The sequence below is a fragment of the Anopheles bellator genome, chromosome 2 (assembly GCF_943735745.2).
Source record: "Anopheles bellator chromosome 2, idAnoBellAS_SP24_06.2, whole genome shotgun sequence".
In the NCBI taxonomy this organism is placed as follows: Eukaryota; Metazoa; Arthropoda; class Insecta; order Diptera; family Culicidae; genus Anopheles; species Anopheles bellator.
In genome coordinates this window covers 69,907,074-69,923,426 of record NC_071286.1, presented here as the reverse complement: position 1 = coordinate 69,923,426, position 16,353 = coordinate 69,907,074, and the positions used below count along the sequence as shown (strand labels likewise).

Below are 16,353 nucleotides of genomic sequence, written 5' to 3'. Positions count from 1 at the left end.
GATCCCTGTTATTGGCGATGGATCAGAACGCAGACAGATGGACGCAAAAGATAATTGCAAAAGGGGTAGCCTGACCCCAAGTGATTCGTTAGTGTTATCGATTGTCTGCCATTAGAACTGCTGCCAGAGACTTGTAAACGGCAGTTGCCGCGAAGTTTTTATTGTTTATTGATCCAATTCCTCCCTGGTTCAGCGGGTGCAACATTACTTTCAGTAATTTTAATAATTACTTTCATAGCTTCCGACATTATAGCTCTCAAAGTAATGAAAAATGTAAAGGTTTCAAAATGTTATTTAAAAGTTATCAAACTTAGGGAGCTCGTTAATAATCTTAAAATATCTGTATAACCCTTTAAATCCTTCGTGTACACAATGAATAAAGTTTTACTCTTTGCTTCACCCACAGGAATAGGCAAACGAGCGGTACATTGCAAAAATGCATTCGGTCGGGATCCATTCGGCGCTTGCCATCAAGCGGCAGCGCAAGAGGCGCGACAATCAGCGCAAGGCCCGGGAGCGACGCTACAGCATACAGAGCTCGGAAAGCGGCGACACCCATTCGCCGCATGGCTCAACGCGCCGAAAGTTTCATCCCCAGAAAGTACACATCACAGATAACAATAATTTAGATACGAAAGTAAGTCCACCAAACTCCGTCCAACTTACGCCGGCAGTCACTCGGGAGACTGAAAATCGATGCTAGACGGGAAATTGGATTAGACGCATCCCATCACGGGTTATCCCTCCTCTGCTTATCTCGTGCCTTCCGCAGGTAGTCACCAGCATCGGCATGCTGCACATAGGAGTCGTGTTCGTAGTTTTCGGAATCTTTTTATTAGGCGCTGGGTTTTTTCCAGATAATCTATCAAATCAACCGCAACAATCGTGGCACCTACTAGGTTGGTACCATTCGGGCGCACCGGATGTAGTTGTTGTTCGAACATTTTTTTGAAATTGAACATTCTTCTCTTCCGACCGCTCTGCAGGCAAAGGATCCTGGTGGAACGAGCTAATATGCACGGGACTGTTTGCCGTCGGTCTGGGCATATTTCTAATCATCCTTAACTGTGTGATAAGCAATCGGGAGGAACAGGATCTCGAGAGCTACGTCCAACGGCAGCTAACACGCTCTCGTTCCGGTGAGTAACCCAAACCCAGTAAGCAAATAAGAAATACGATACCGGGACACGTGGCGCGTACAGCTGACACCAATTCCGGTGTATAACTAAGACTGTCGCTTGGCACTACGTGCCCAACGGGCCCAAAACAGCCCGAGCATCCATAAATGATCAGATGCAGTCAGTAGGAAAGCTAGCTATCGTTCCATCCGTCCAACATTATCTCTCGCTGGGCAGCAGATAGTGTTCGAGAGACTGATATGTCGCACCTTGAAGTGTCACAAGGAACAAGCGTACATGGTTCAGGTTTTGACAGCATAATCTAGAGAATGCTATTAGGTAGCGTGTGGTACGGATCGCAACAATATTTTATCCATGACATACAAGATTCACTTTAAACGACCTATTCACTGACGGTAGCCTATTGCAGCATAGATATGTTGTTAACGCCCTGAAACACTTTCGATCTCAAACTTTTCTATCGCCGGTTTGTTGTTGTTTGTTGTTTTGTACTACAGCACGAGTTGTCCGGTAGGTAATAGCAGAGTTTTTGCGAGTTCGGTATTCTCAGCCACTAACCCTCAAACTGAGCCCCGTGCCCTTCCTTTAGAGGGTTTTGTCGTGAAGGAATGATAAAAGATACTGCGAAACAAAATAAAGCTACTATCAAAGTACTCGACAAGGTGACCAAAACCACCCCTCGCGCGGTCGCTTCAAACCCGGATATCATCCAACCAAAACGGTAATGCCGGAAGGAACCTAGTGGCTTAATTCTGATCTTGCCGTCAAATTCTTCAAGACCACATCGCCTTGGCATTGACGTGGGACGCGTAAGACGCAAAAGCTGCACTTCCTCGCACTGCCGGTCGCAGTGGTTTAGTCGAGCGAATCATTATCGATTCTCGACATCACCAACGATCCTTCCTGCTAACCCACATCTGTGTTGGTGTCCGTTTTTTTCCATCGCAGGACATCGACTGGAGCGTGACGTCGAAACTGGAGGGCTGACCACACGTCACCATCGCAAAGCTATGCAGATGCAGAAGGGTGCCGCCGAGCGAGGCCTGGACGATCTGTCCAACTCGAACGTTCTGCTGACGCCAACCAGCAGCGAAGTGGTCACCCCGACAACTCCGTCCGGAGGTAAGTTTTGGCGCACACTGGCTGGAGGTAATGTAGATACATTATTTCCCGATGAAAAGAGAACGGACAACCATCTGTCGTTGCTTGGCAGTGACACCACCCTCAGTCATACTCGCTTTTCCAAGTTCATTGGGTCATTTTATTTTATGCCACCACCATATCGCCACCACCACTTTCATCATCATTAGTAGCATAATAGCATCACGACGAGAAACACGATCCAACGCTGGTTCCCAACGCTCCATAGTTCCCACTTCATAAATCCTCGTGAACCGATCGCATTGGGGATGCACATTAATCTTATTTTATGTTCGAAACATGCTCCTTCTTCTTTCATCATCTGTCCATTTGTTCGCTTTTTATGCTTACCGTTTTTCCTTGGATTTTTTTCTTTTTCACCAACCTTGCTGCACTACCAGATCAGCAGCTTTCCATGAGTGCATTCGAGTCCGGCTTCTCGGTTCGTTCCAACCCTTAGTTGCATTCGATTGCGACTGCTGAACCAATTATGCTGCTTGATCAATACGGATGGCTGGGCCATCCATTCTCTACAGAAGACACATTTGCCGATACTCTAGAGGCTGTTTCATTAACCTTGCATTCTGTTTACACCATCTTATGCTTTTATACCAATCCCTTTTGATAGCGTCTTGCGTATCTCTATCTCTCTTTGTCTTCATATTTCAACACGTTCCTCAAAGGCGCTCAATTTAATGAAAATTCCAGCCACAACCTTCAAAGGTCACGATCCAGCATATCAGTAATAAACTGGTGCACCCTTCACTGGATAGATTAAAAAGAAATTTATTTGCGTCTTGTGTGCCGCGGTGCCGATAACGAAAGAGACGCATAAAATGTTAATTTATCTTGATTAAATTGTCTCATCGCAGATTTCTTGATGATATTACGCCACCATAAAGCGCGGCCGATTAACCGTGCTGGTGCCGATATCGTATCTTTGCGAGCCCGTTTGAACGATCGTACCGAACATAATGCGTTAATTTCGAATAAAGTTTGCTATTCTAATTGTCAGTCGCAAAGCGAGGGTCCCAAGGCAACGGTAGCACATTCAATTGGCTTTTGTTTTGAAGCAAGGTTCCAACACCCACGGCTCATTTAACAATCTACGTCTACTTTTTCCGAGGCCGCAGCTACATGGAGACGCGTGGCCGTTGTCGCCCAATGCATGAGTCACCATGCGCCTCCATCGACCCGCACCGTGCGTCATTTACATCATTCATTCACAATAACGTTGCCGCCCCCATGGCGGCCAGCAAGGCCGCGTGCTGATAATGCATATTCATAGCCCTGGTGTCAGTCTGATTTTTGAACTGTTCGCTTAAATTCAATGTGCTGGTCAAACAATATTGAGACGGTAAAGCTTCATAGACCGTGTCTGCAAGCGCTGTGCAACAATTTCGACCGTCTTGTTCCAATTTCGTGCTGTGCCAAATTAATGTCGAGTACTAATAATAGCGACACATAGGTGAAAAAATAAACTTTGCACTGCAACTCCTGATGGTCTAGTATTTTCATGGAAAAAACATAGCGCTTAAAATGCACTCCGGTGCGTGTCTAGAACTTTGTGCCAATCACGCCAGGTGCCACTAAGTAGAGTGTGAAGGTTCATATTGTTTATGTCCATCATGTGTCAGCAAAACCGTATACAGCACCGAGCTTCTTTCCCAGAGCCAGCAACAGTCGTTCCATTTCAATTCAGTTCGATTTAGATCTACCTAGACTTCTGTTGTGATCTTGGTTTATTTCAAGTCTGCCGCCAATGAATGCTTCGCAATCGCATTCCGTCATTTTATCATTTTATTTTTACCTACTTTATTCATACCGTTCGTTTTGCAAACTAACGCTCTTCTGGTTGCCTCCGTACCATGTGCTTCGTCAAACGTAACAATCCTGTCTCGCGATGCCTTCAACCATGTGGAAAAAACATGCAAACTTGCAAACGAAAAACAAAATAATCCCAACCTTCCTTCGCTGCGAAAGGCTATGCTTTGTAAGAATGATACTGCACGAGAGCCATCTTAGCGGAGCGACAGCAGCTGGCAGAGCCAAGGCAAGTGTGGCACCAAGTTCCCTCCTTGACTGCATCGTGTTCTCGTTTGTCCCGAACGTTTGATGTACCAATTGTTGTTTCATTTATCGTAACGTTTATCGTGTGGCTTCTTGCTATCGCTACGGCTACAATGCAGTTGTGTTGTAACGATACCTGTTTTCAATCTTTATTGCTTTCTGTTATTGCTTACATGTGTCATTGTGTACCGATACTATTTGATGGATACCTTGATCGAGCGATTTATGGCGTTCATCTGGGCCAGACAAAACTGTGCACGGTAATGTTCCCTGCCGTTCCAGCCGTTTCTTTAGTTTCGTTACACCCGTACTCGAATTGTTCGGCAACAATTTTCGTTTCAGAATTATTTCTCTTCTTTAAAAATGTCTTGATGCTCTTGTGGTGTTAAATCGTCCTATTGCAATCCAGCCACAGCTTGAGCGTTTCTTTCGTAACATATTGTCAATGCTTTGTTCCGCTACTGTTGAACTATTTTCCAATTGTCAGAGGTTGCTTTGCAAATTAAATCGATCTCTTCGTCTTGAAATATTAAACATCGATAATAAAGGAATTGCAATATTGATTTTTAGTTTTCGGTGAAATGAGGGAATAATTAATATCATTTTCTTCACCGCTTGTTTCAATGGTATTTAATTGAATACGTTCTTGTTTAATAATATAATATTATTATTGGTAGAAGTATTTTATAATTCAATGAAACCACTAAAAGGACAAGCTGTATGACGAATCGAAATGAAAGTTTCAGTATGTCATCGCAGACGGCATCGGCAGACATCGCATTCGCTCAATATACGATTCAAACGAAATGTATCTCTACTACGAAAAGTCTGATGATAAATGGTAACTACCTGAAATGCGGGACATTAGTTTTAATTATTGAAGTGAGTTGACTGTTCACAATGCCACATCAAGCGGATGACCAATGGCTACTATAATTGGTTGAGCCGTTTCAAGAAACCTACACTTCTCACCCATTTCGTAATTAAATTGAAATGCCAGGAAGCGAACGATATTTGGAGCTCCATTGCCGCTTGGTTGCTATCTGGGTTCACGTGCGATTGAATTAAATGGTCCATGGTTAAGCTGCTCGAAAATGATTGAAATCACTTAATTCGACTTCTTCTCCCCGTTCTCTAATTGTTATAGATACCAGTGCCGGTTTCTTCTGTTTTAAAATTGTATTCTTCATGCTTCCGTTGCGCTTTGGTCATTCTGAAATTTCTTGGAAATCATAACTGTTCCTTGCACACATTTTTGTTCTCTTGAAATGGTGTACTATAAACAAGAAATCTTAAGTTGTACATTCTTGGCAATACTTGTAAGTCTTAATGTTCTTCCTTCATAGCCATCCTCTATTTGCTCGAATTAGCTTTATTTGCGAATGACACAACACTCGGTGCATCTTCGGCACTCTCTTTTACTAACCAAAAACCTAAAACTCTACCATTTTACGGTGATTTCCTTTCACTCTAACACTTTCTCTTTCTCTTTTCATTCTTTCTATGACCTTTAAATGCATACCTTTCAAACTATTATTTGTGCCTCTGTACGTTACTTTATATGTCCCGTGATTTACGGAAATTCTCGGCTTACGTTTCGCGGCTCACCGGACACGTTAACTAAAACGGGTTAATAAAATAACAAACTCGCGATTCGATAGTTGCATTAATAATGCCAATAAACTATAAACCACACGTGGAAATATTAATGTGATATTATAACAATTATGTCCGTTACCTCGTTAGCTTAGCACAAATGTTGCCATAAATCCTCAACTCTTAAAGTTACACGAATCAAATAAAAAATCAACAAACCTATTTAAATAAGGATCTCGTCTGCCAAAGATTATGAAAACTTTACCAAAAACAATAGTAACGAAAAACCGACTAATATTATAAATCTTCAACACAAACGCAATCATTACCGCAGAGTACAAAAAACTAACGTTGTGACACTGTGAAAATTGTCACTCGCAACATAATAAACCATAGCGCAACACACGTTCAACATAACACGATAAAATTGTTTTAAACGGTTCCATCAACTAAAGGGCAATAATAATTGAATCTATGAACAAAGATGAACTTGTACTGAACTGAACGCTGCTTTACTTCATTATAAATTTGTGATGGTGTTTTTCGTTAAGCGTATTAGCTTTATTTACCTGTTCTTTATTTTTACCTTTTCTTTTCGGTTGAACCTTCCTTTTCTGCCTAACGATTAAAACTTCTTTAGGTGTATTGAACCCCACAGCATCCACATGCCGACGGAGCATTAACTATCCGTGAAACCGAACAGAGAGAAAGAGAGAGAGAGAGGTAGAGATGGGCAAAACTTACTATCAATTGCTACAACTTATTTACACATCTCTATGCAAAGTAAAATAAGAGATGCCGAAATTCGATGTTTTTCTAAAGTTATGCTCTTACGTTTTGGCCTAACGATGTTTCATGCGTTGCACTGCATTCCGTTTCAATTATGTTCGTACTAGAATTGAGTGGTTGAAATCGCACGGACACGGACTAGCGATGAGAAAGCTGAGCATTGTAGCAGTTTGGTATTATGATGAAGGTCTCTGCTACGAGACGGAACATGGTTTGGCTGCCTGACTTATTTTGTATGCTTTTGTTGCGCGTCGTTCTATCTGCGATTCCTAGTTTGTCACGAAAAAAGGCCCCTTTGGCCAGGATCATTATCTCGCTTTCCATCTGTCTGCTTATGAACATTTTTTCATTTAGGCTTTTCTTATCATCTACTTCTCGGGCCGTCGGATATGGTAGCTCAAAATTAAATGATGCTTTCTTTGTTACGGGCGATAACAACAAATCGTTCATGATAAACCATTTTTCGATCCTTTATCAAAACACGACTCATACACGGCCGTGCACCAATCGTTTCTTTCAAAAGTTCCAATCCACTCCGCATTCCTTGCCGGTGGTGGCGTTGCCATATCTAATGTTTTTTCCGTTTTCCCCACCAAATTTTCGTTCACGAGAGGATGTTCGTATTTTGCAAACTGTGATGTGTCGCATGGTTTTGTCTAAATGCCGCCATGGCGCTGTATTTAGTGTTTGTGGCTCTCCAACAATTGCAAACAAGTGGTATTTCACTGACCTGTTAATGCTTGCTAGGGTATGTGTATCTCCTAACGCGAACCGTTGTGCTTTACGTGTCTTGCTGTTTGTAATTGTAATTATGTTCAATTTCCGTTCCCTGGGTGCGAGTTTCAGCTTTTGATGGTGCCCTACTTATGACATAACATCGTCCATTAGCCAACCTTATTTAATCGTTTCTGTTTTATTATCGTTCTCTTTTAACGACGCCCTTCCTGCTGGATTGTCCTGATTGCCGGAAATCAAACGGGGGTTTGTATATAAAAATCTGGACTAACGGTTAATCTCCAATCCATAACCCGGAACCCATGCAGTGCTGGGTACATCCGGTGAGATTCTGTTGGAGAAAATTTTGGAAGAGGACAGTAGCTATGGCGATCCCGACTACTATTCGCGGAACGTGGGTCAATCACCCCCCGGAGCGGACAACGATAAGCGGTTGCTGTTGGGCAACGGCCACACCGGCGCCATCCACATGACCGACATCTAAGTATCGAGCCTTCGGATCGGATGGTTGATGTCTTCACGGGGTGCTATGGCAACGGCTGTTTCTGTTGCTACTTAGTCGAGAGGAAACAGTTTGCGGAAATCAGCTTAGGTAACGACATATGTGATGATGAATATTTACGTTATTGGGGTTGCTTCCCGATTTCGGCTCGCATCTCTAAGACCACTGAAGCATTCCCATTGAATTATTGGAAATTTGATTGTACACAAGCACCCACACGATTCAAACTCAATAGAGCATTCAACTAAGTTGTCGAGTAGCACTGGTTGCGAAAAAAACGAATAGTCATTAACAAAAGTCCGGCTCTGCTCACTCATATTGATGCAACTGCAACAATTATTTCGATGCAACACAAGTGCATCGCTCGGTAAACTTACAGAATGGTGGACAGCGTTGGTGATGCAGTTCTTTACGAATATTTTAATGTTTTCTTTGGAAAAACGATCTAAAGCTCAACTGTTAAACGTCCGTAGACTAGAAATAAACCGGTGCTTAGTTTATTTTGCATGATAACAAACATGGAACAACTGTTTCATACTATTTCTACTCATCATTTTCGACTGCTGGATTAAATGTGAATCAATCAGTGGCATAAAAACAATTCTGATAATTTGATTGGTAAGCTACCGAGAGTCGAGTGAATTTTTATTATAGAATGCAAAAATTAAAAGAAGCAGCTCGACAGACGAATTCGTACGAAAACCCATCGTCCCCCATACGTCATCTAGAGTACTGTGTGTAAAAGAAAAGTCGTTCATTAAATTTTCAGTGTACATTTTTTTCTCGCACATACAATCGTAATCTGCACGAAAAGAGCATCGTAAAGAAACATACTCTTTTTATGTGTAAAGATATGCAAAATATTAAAAAAAAAAACACATCACCGGTAAGAGCATACGACAACACTTCTGCGAACCATGCGTTAGATAATAAGATTTTCAAATATAATCATATGATAAACGATGCTGAAAATGTTACACAGCTACGATGACGCTCTCTAGCAACTAGTTACAAATTAAAGTTAGTTTCACTTGCACCGTGGTCAAGCGGTACTATTAAACATTTTATATACAGTGTCAGAAGAAAATCGGCTGGCATTCGTGCTAAAGCTTGCACATTGCGACACCGCTAGCGATTTGTTTATGAACAACTATGGCAACGCAAGGAAGCAACCCGGAATTGTACCAAAAACGCATTTTTACGCTTTCGAGGACACGCTGAGATGAACTAAGTAACGTTGCAAATCGTAAACAAGCTAAACAGAAATTAATATATGTGAATCTCTTTCATCCGAAAACTACACCAAAGAAACGCATACACCAGCAACGACATTCGCACCTAATTACCAAAACTAGATAGCAGCAATACAGTGTTCGACGTAATAAAAAACTGCGCTTCATACCGAAATGCTGATACGTTTCTGTGGCATAGTCCTTCTGCCCGTACGAAACGGTTAGCAAGCAATGCAAAGCTTTCTGCTTAAACTGCCTTCGCCGGAAATTGTTTAAAGAGAACCCCAGAAGAAGCCAAGTTTCAGACAGTAGAGGACGTGAAATCCAGCACGGTGGAATCATGATTATGTGGATGCGTGCATCAGTTGAAAATTGTATATCCAAGTAGCTTCCTTCCTGAGGCTTTTCTTCGGTGCTTGTGGTTTTTCCTCGTACAAAATTCCATGCCGCGGCGTAGCCAACGATATATTTTTATCAAAATTGTCGTAATTGGAAAAAAATAATACACATAATTTACATCCATGTTAAGTTAATTTTTTTGGTTCCACTTTTCAAGCCTATCATGTTTAAAGCAAAAAATAAGTACCTGTGACGTTGAGAGACGTTCCACGTTCTAAATGCACTATTATTAAAGAAAAAATGCGAAAAATTTAAATATAAAAAAACCATAAGATGTTTGATCCTGTTATGTTCATCACATGCTCTAGTTTATTGTTGCTCTAGCTCTAGTTTATGCGAGAAAATAACGATCCTGATAAAGTAATGTCTAAATTGGTACGATGTGTTAATTGGTTCCTTTTCGAATCTTGCAAAAAAACAAACCACATTGTTTGTTCTGCCGTGAGTTTGACTGGAAAATTTTCCAAACAAACCCTTCTAAGGCTTAGCTGAGAGCAAATATTTACACCGACGAGCCGATACGAGCCCTTGTTCGTAAAATGTTTTCTGTCACCCCTATTCACGGTCCAAAAGTGGAAAACGTTTAAGATCAGCTACGGTTAGATAATCATATGAAGTTTGTTTTGTTCTCCATTATGCTGACGGACAATGTAGGACCTTGCCGTTACGGTGGGCAGCGTTATCTGGAGTAGTCAGGAGAAAACCCCTGCCTAAGGACAGGGTGTGATTTTCTTCGGATTCATGGAACGACTTTACTGTAATCCTTTCCTTTTTTCAATATTTCATGGGATTCTCTCACGTTTCTCTTAACTCCTGCATTCATGTGCGCCCATGGAACACATTTGTGTTCGTGTACGAAAACATTTCTCATATTTCATACACGAAAAAACTAAAAATAAATTTGATAAGCATACGCCGTAGTTCGGTAGAGTAGGAAATGAGTTCCGAAAACTGGTTAGGTATATGTCCTCACGACATGCATCGCTTGTGCTCACATCAATTCCGTTCCACGAGGCCATCACCCTCAACAATGAAAGCAACAACCTTCAGAAACTTAAGAAATTTCGGTATATTTCGCAATCCCGCACGATTGGAGAGGTCTTTGGTAAACCTGAGTTCATCATCGGAATTGATATCCATATGTTTGCAGCAAAAATATATTTCGTTCCGAAACAACATGATGGATAGATGACCGTGTTGTTGGGCGAGTTTTGTTGACAGTTGGAACTGCTGTTTCTTGAAGGTCATTCCAAAAATGTTGTTCCCATGACTGCCATTGCGGCATGACTTAAAGTTCACCCCGCATGGCCGAACCGTATCTACAGAAAGTTTTCACCCTAAAAGTGTTAAAGGACAAGTTTATGTGCTAGGCGAAAGAGTGGTTATCCTTTGGAGACGTCTGTTTCTCAGTGGAACTGGAAAGGATTTTATTTTAATTTCATTCGAACCGCTTGCCATTGCTTGTGACAAACTGAAGTTAAATTGCACTTGCAGAGTTTGTGTTTGGCGGTGTATTGCTATCATGATTTCAAAATAAACGCGATTTCCATGCTTATAGAACAACGTGTGAAGTTGTTCAAAACGAGAACACAAACTCATGGTGAGGTAAAGAGTAGCTGAATAACTGATAACATCATCGGAAATCGTTTCATATCGGGACATCTACCAATTACCTGACGAAATAAGCCTGAGAACTAACTGGTTAAGCAGTTTATCATACCAGAACGAAAAAGTTAAATAAAATCACATAAACACATTGAAATTGTTGAAATTCTAACATTCTTCGTCGTGTGCAATAATAGAGGAAATAGATTACATTTATCTTTGATTGACGTCGATTTGTTTCGCTGTTGTATGATTGTTGGACGGACGATCGCGTTTCATTCACTGTTGCCTAGTTAAATTAGTTTTTCTTATAACAGCAACGAACGAATGCCATTACGATTTGTGAATACCCCTAAGCAAAACATGAACGTAGAAATAGTCTGGGCAAAGTTTCAGGATTGTTTTGTCATCATGAGTTTCATGTAGACGAAAGTGAACCAAGCCAGGCTTGAATGAATGATAAAATAAAATAAAACGTACACCTACTAAAACAATACACTCCGACCAATTTATAGCTAAGATCTATTTTCAAATCTTTTTCTATAAGCATGTTCCAGGGAGCGGATAGAAATGACAATTTGATTCGAACATCTATTGCCCGGTTGGCAAAGAGTGTAATCAGCAGTGAAATGATTAAATATTGATATGCATTTCGAAGAGTTGTAGAAGGATAAACCACCTGCAAGTATTACCGGACTCACACTCAAACCCATTTTTCTACCCTCAATTCAATGAATATTTAACCCACAAAGCACTATCGTCATTGCAGTGATAAACATAGGCGAATGCAAAAGACGAATAGTTCAGTAATAGCTTAGCTATAATCCAGTCAACCGTAAAATACACGAGCGTAAAGCTAATATGGCATGGGACATACGGCGATCTGCAGTAAAACTGGCCAGTCATGTTAGCAAAACAAAATTTTAGTCCCAAATCCCACGACTGCAAATTCGAGCAAAGTCATAACGAGATACTTCATTTTATTCGCTCCATTTCAAGTTAAGTTAAACGAAACTACCCTTTTTGGGACGATCGATAGAACGACTTTTAACAGAGTGAAACCCGAGAGCATTACAATGGGTAAAGTTGCCAAACAGTAACAATAATGTTTCTCTTTGCTTCCTTTTTCTAGAGAATATAGAGAATTTTACTGTAGAAGAGCAGTTGAATTAGGTCTTGCCCAGACACCGGAAAACGCATTTTAGAAACGCGCTAAGGCGGGTTTGGTTGCAAACAATTTGTTTAGTTGAACATGGCGTAAAATTTGTAAAGCAAACACAATATTCACAGAAGCTATTTTGCATCTCGACTGAATTTTTCGTTAACTTGAGTGACTGCATATAAATGTGATCGACTGTGCATCAAAATCACACGAAAAGGATATATTCACATAAATTAAGAGCCTTCGAAAAGATTATAACAGTAACAAACTAGTTGGAATAACGCCTGCATATAGCTTCAGCAAAAACACGCACGAACGAAATAGAAAATCTTCACCGGTGACAACATGTTTTTTTGCATGCAACAACACGATATCACGATGATAAGCACCAGAAACTAATAGATTCCGCAATGATGTAGCGACCGAGGAACTTCCCTGAGGATTAATACACGTTACCTTAAGGTTTAGACAATGCTAAAGAATTTCTTCCGACACTTACTAACAGAATAGCGATAAGAAAATAATGTACGCATCAATCGGAAAATTTAGATAAGATAAATTGAATACTATCTTGTTCTAAGGGGCACAGCAGATAAGAGCGGAATGAAAGCAAACGACTACTTTTTCCCTACGGCAAGAAACACATGCTAAAACAATCTGCATTGCAATGCTTTTATAACGACATGGGGGAAACTTATTTAATCATTGTAAAGCCGACCAGTTCCAAATAACAGCCAGCAGAATGAAGAGCATACAAGCATGGCGAGTGACAAAAGGTGAAACCGAAGAACCTGCAGCCAAGTGGGAGTACGTCAGAGTAATGATCGAACAAGATTTAGATAATACGAAGTGAACAAATATACATTGAACTATGTGAAAAATAAATCGAACAGTCTTGAGAAACATGTAATCCCTCTAGCGATCTGCGGAATATGTAAATGATGATGACATAAAACATCGGTTAACGTACCTTGCACACTTGCAAACTGGTTTTATTGTTTCCCAGATGAATCTCACGTGGGCAAAAGCTTTTTACTTCCGTGTTGGGCTGCCTCTAAACGCATTCGTTTGTTGCCCCGTTTTATGGCTTTTTGCTCCATTTCCTCGAAGTGGCTGATAAACATGGCCTTCAGAGCCGGATAGAGCTTACTAAGCGTCGGTAGATCGTCCAGTGTTACTTCCATGTTGTCGAAAGCGATACCCAGATCAGTGCCTAGGCCCACGCTCTGCTGTTCCGGCTGAAGACGTGGAATCTTGGCGTAACGTTGACTGAAATGCGTCAGCAACGTATATCGAGCTCCCATCTTTCGACCCTGCTCGATGGCTTGTGACAGTGTGCTGTGCATTTTGATGCGCGCCTCTGCCACCAGCTCGTCCTCCATCGTGGCCTCGTGTATCAACACTGTCGAGTTACGACCCAACTCAATGAGGCTTTCGCAAGGCATAGTATCGCCACTGTAAGTGATCTTCACATCTTCATCAGTGTTCGACCCTATAGGCACGGTTTTGAGGGCCACTCCGTATGAGTGCGGACAATGCCGAACGCGACATGTGGTGACCTCCTTAATACCCATCGCTAACAATCGCTCATCCCTCAGCGGATTTTCTAACTGAAATCAATTACTCATGAGGTAGTTGAATTCATGCGGTAGTCAAGAAAGCTTACCATATCGGCATTTTTGATAAGCATGTAGTCCTTGCTGATGCTCTCAAACCTACAGTCATAAAGACGAAGCCAATACGAAATTTGTTCGGGCGCCAGCAGCGTCAAGCGCTCACAATTTTGTATTTTGCTACGCGTTTGCAAGAGCCCAATCAGTCCTGCGGATACAAATGAAACTGGTTATAAGTTAGAAAAGCGAGTTTCACAAGTTTAGTTACCCAAATGATGATCGGCATGGAGATGTGAAATGTAGACCGCCTTGAGTGATCGCAACACTGCTTCTGCTTGCCCTTTTCCAAAGAAGCGAACTATCTGGCCGACCGTACCTTCGCCACAGTCGAGCAAAATGGATGAATGTGGACTGGAAGTCATTAATTGTTGTTATCACTAGCATCTTCTGTTTCGTTTGACTCTCTTCTCACTTTGTCAGTATTAATGTTGCGCTAACGTTTCGCGTTTTGTTCGGTATAGAAGATCCAGTGCCAAGAAATATCAATCGCGGAAATTGTTCGGTTCGTACCGTTCCCGTACGGCAGTTGTGCTGTTCGAACAGCCGTTTCCAGTCATCCAAAGTACTTCTGAAATCCTGCAGTTGCTCTAACTCGCTTAAATACTCTGATGGACTCAGTGTAGCCTCATGAGATCTATGGATGGTGGATGATACATTACTCTCTGATAGTGAATCTTTTCGCATACTCATCTTTTACCTCTCAATACCCTTCGGGGGTCGAATGTGCAGATAAGTGAGAGAAGAGGATCGCACCAGATCACAATCATCTGCAGGTGGCTTGCTGTAATCGTTGTTTGCTTCCCTGAAATGTTCAATGATAGTTTAACGTAGTAGTCACTTTTAAGCACCGTTGCACTTACTTCAACAAAGGAAACATTTGATCGTCCAATTGATTTAAGTGGTACTGAATGCGGTGAGCAGCAATGTATCCCGAAAAACTGTTCATCTCGTTTAGCGCAATATGCCGCGTACTGGCGGCAAAGCGATCCATAAATTGTTTGTATTCCGCGCAACGCATAACCTCCAAAGGACTAAAGTGAATAACGTACAACGCCTGGTCGGAACTGTCAGTAGCTGCCTGTTGATAAGGAGCGAATAGTTCGGCCTTCTGTTGCAAATCCCTCAGATAATCTTCGCTGGGAATGTCGATAAAGATGAACACGGGTCCAGGATCGTCGGGAGCACGCACGTCACTCGATCGTACCACCCGTCCATCGGGCAGCGTTACATCATTTCCATTCTTCAACTGACCCAATAATGGTCCCGGTGGAACGCCAAAATCAACGCACTTCTCAAGCGAAAGCTGGCCTGAGCGCGGCTTTAGTTTACAGATGTACGCCATAACAGTCTCCTCCTCCCGTTTGATCCAATTGAACTGCTGTGAGCGTTGACTAGCTTCGGTCGTTGCTGGTTCTTTTTTCCTCTCGTACGCGTAATAGTCCGTGTCGTCCACCAGCGCTTCTTCGTACTGTTTATTATCCTCGTCGGAACTACCAGTCTTCGGGGATCCCCTTACCTCGCGCTTGATCACCACGTAGCGCAGGGTCAAGACGTGATCTTCAAATACATCGCCCGTAGCACACTCGGATGCCTCCACCTTCATATCCTTAAGAATAACGAACCGGCGCATCGCCTTGAAAAGCTCACCCAGGCCGGGTGGCCCGTGCAGTGATACCACCGGTACGCCGACGTCCTGCATCGTCAAGCATATACCCGGTAACCCACCGATTCGATCCCAGCTCGTGCGGGTCATAAAAATATTCTCCAAGCAAGACAGCTTCGCCTTGTGCTCGTACGCCAGCCGTTGCGTACCTTCGCCGCAGTTGAACAGATAACGCGTCTGGTCAGTGAAAAGGTACACCGAAGCAGGAGTACCCGGGGATCCGCAGCCCAGCACCTGAAGGTTAACGATGCCCGGTGATATTTTTGCTACCTTTTGCTTCGACTTTAACCGCTGCTTTTGAGCTTCGGCAATGTGTTTTGGATCGAGCGGCATTTTGCTGAGCACTAGCTGGAGCTTTTTATTGACTGAATACCGGCGTCTGGACACAAAATGACTAACTACATCAAGATTGACTAAATGAAGCAATTTATACATAGATTGCGCGATTTCACTTTCGAAAGTGGCTCACAGAATTTCAAACAACGTGCTTCCTTAATCATTTGTTTCTCTTTGCCACAATCCTTCAGGATGACAGTTCGGCGGAGAGCTTTGTTTACGAACGATACCGGCGGAATTTGGCTAAACACTTATAGCAATTTTTTCAATTAATAAACTCACTTTTCAATCGATTAATATCACAACTGATTT

At 42.1% G+C, this 16,353-nt stretch overlaps 2 protein-coding genes across 2 annotated transcripts; one reads left to right on the top strand and one right to left on the bottom strand.

Moving 5' to 3' along the window:
- The first annotated feature begins 436 nt into the window (after positions 1–436).
- Positions 437–7,971, top strand: LOC131210910 (uncharacterized). Its single transcript, XM_058204230.1, has 5 exons — positions 437–637; positions 773–899; positions 987–1,139; positions 2,088–2,261; positions 7,778–7,971. Exons 1-5 carry the CDS (start codon positions 437–439, stop codon positions 7,951–7,953), a joined length of 831 nt encoding a protein of 276 aa, XP_058060213.1. The 3' UTR covers positions 7,954–7,971.
- Positions 7,972–13,382: 5,411 nt separating this feature from the next.
- Positions 13,383–16,187, bottom strand: LOC131207945 (ribonuclease Z, mitochondrial). The gene is made up of 6 exons (XM_058200581.1): positions 14,903–16,187; positions 14,740–14,844; positions 14,455–14,676; positions 14,251–14,393; positions 14,036–14,190; positions 13,383–13,979 (listed from the first exon to the last, which is right to left on the bottom strand). The coding sequence occupies exons 1-6, from the start codon at positions 16,138–16,140 to the stop codon at positions 13,383–13,385; spliced, it is 2,460 nt and encodes an 819-aa protein (XP_058056564.1). The 5' UTR covers positions 16,141–16,187.
- Positions 16,188–16,353: the final 166 nt, after the last annotated feature.

Coding starts and splice junctions, on each gene's coding strand:
- LOC131207945 (XM_058200581.1), bottom strand. CDS start 16,140: ATGTATAAATTGCTTCATTTAGTCAATCTTGATGTAGTTAGTCATTTT. Junction 14,394..14,454: donor GCAACATTAATACTGACAAA/GTGAGAAGAGAG, acceptor AATGACTTCCAG/TCCACATTCATCCATTTTGC. Junction 14,191..14,250: donor CCATGCCGATCATCATTTGG/GTAACTAAACTT, acceptor TTGTATCCGCAG/GACTGATTGGGCTCTTGCAA.
- LOC131210910 (XM_058204230.1), top strand. CDS start 437: ATGCATTCGGTCGGGATCCATTCGGCGCTTGCCATCAAGCGGCAGCGC. Junction 638..772: donor ACAATAATTTAGATACGAAA/GTAAGTCCACCA, acceptor TGCCTTCCGCAG/GTAGTCACCAGCATCGGCAT. Junction 2,262..7,777: donor CCCGACAACTCCGTCCGGAG/GTAAGTTTTGGC, acceptor GAACCCATGCAG/TGCTGGGTACATCCGGTGAG.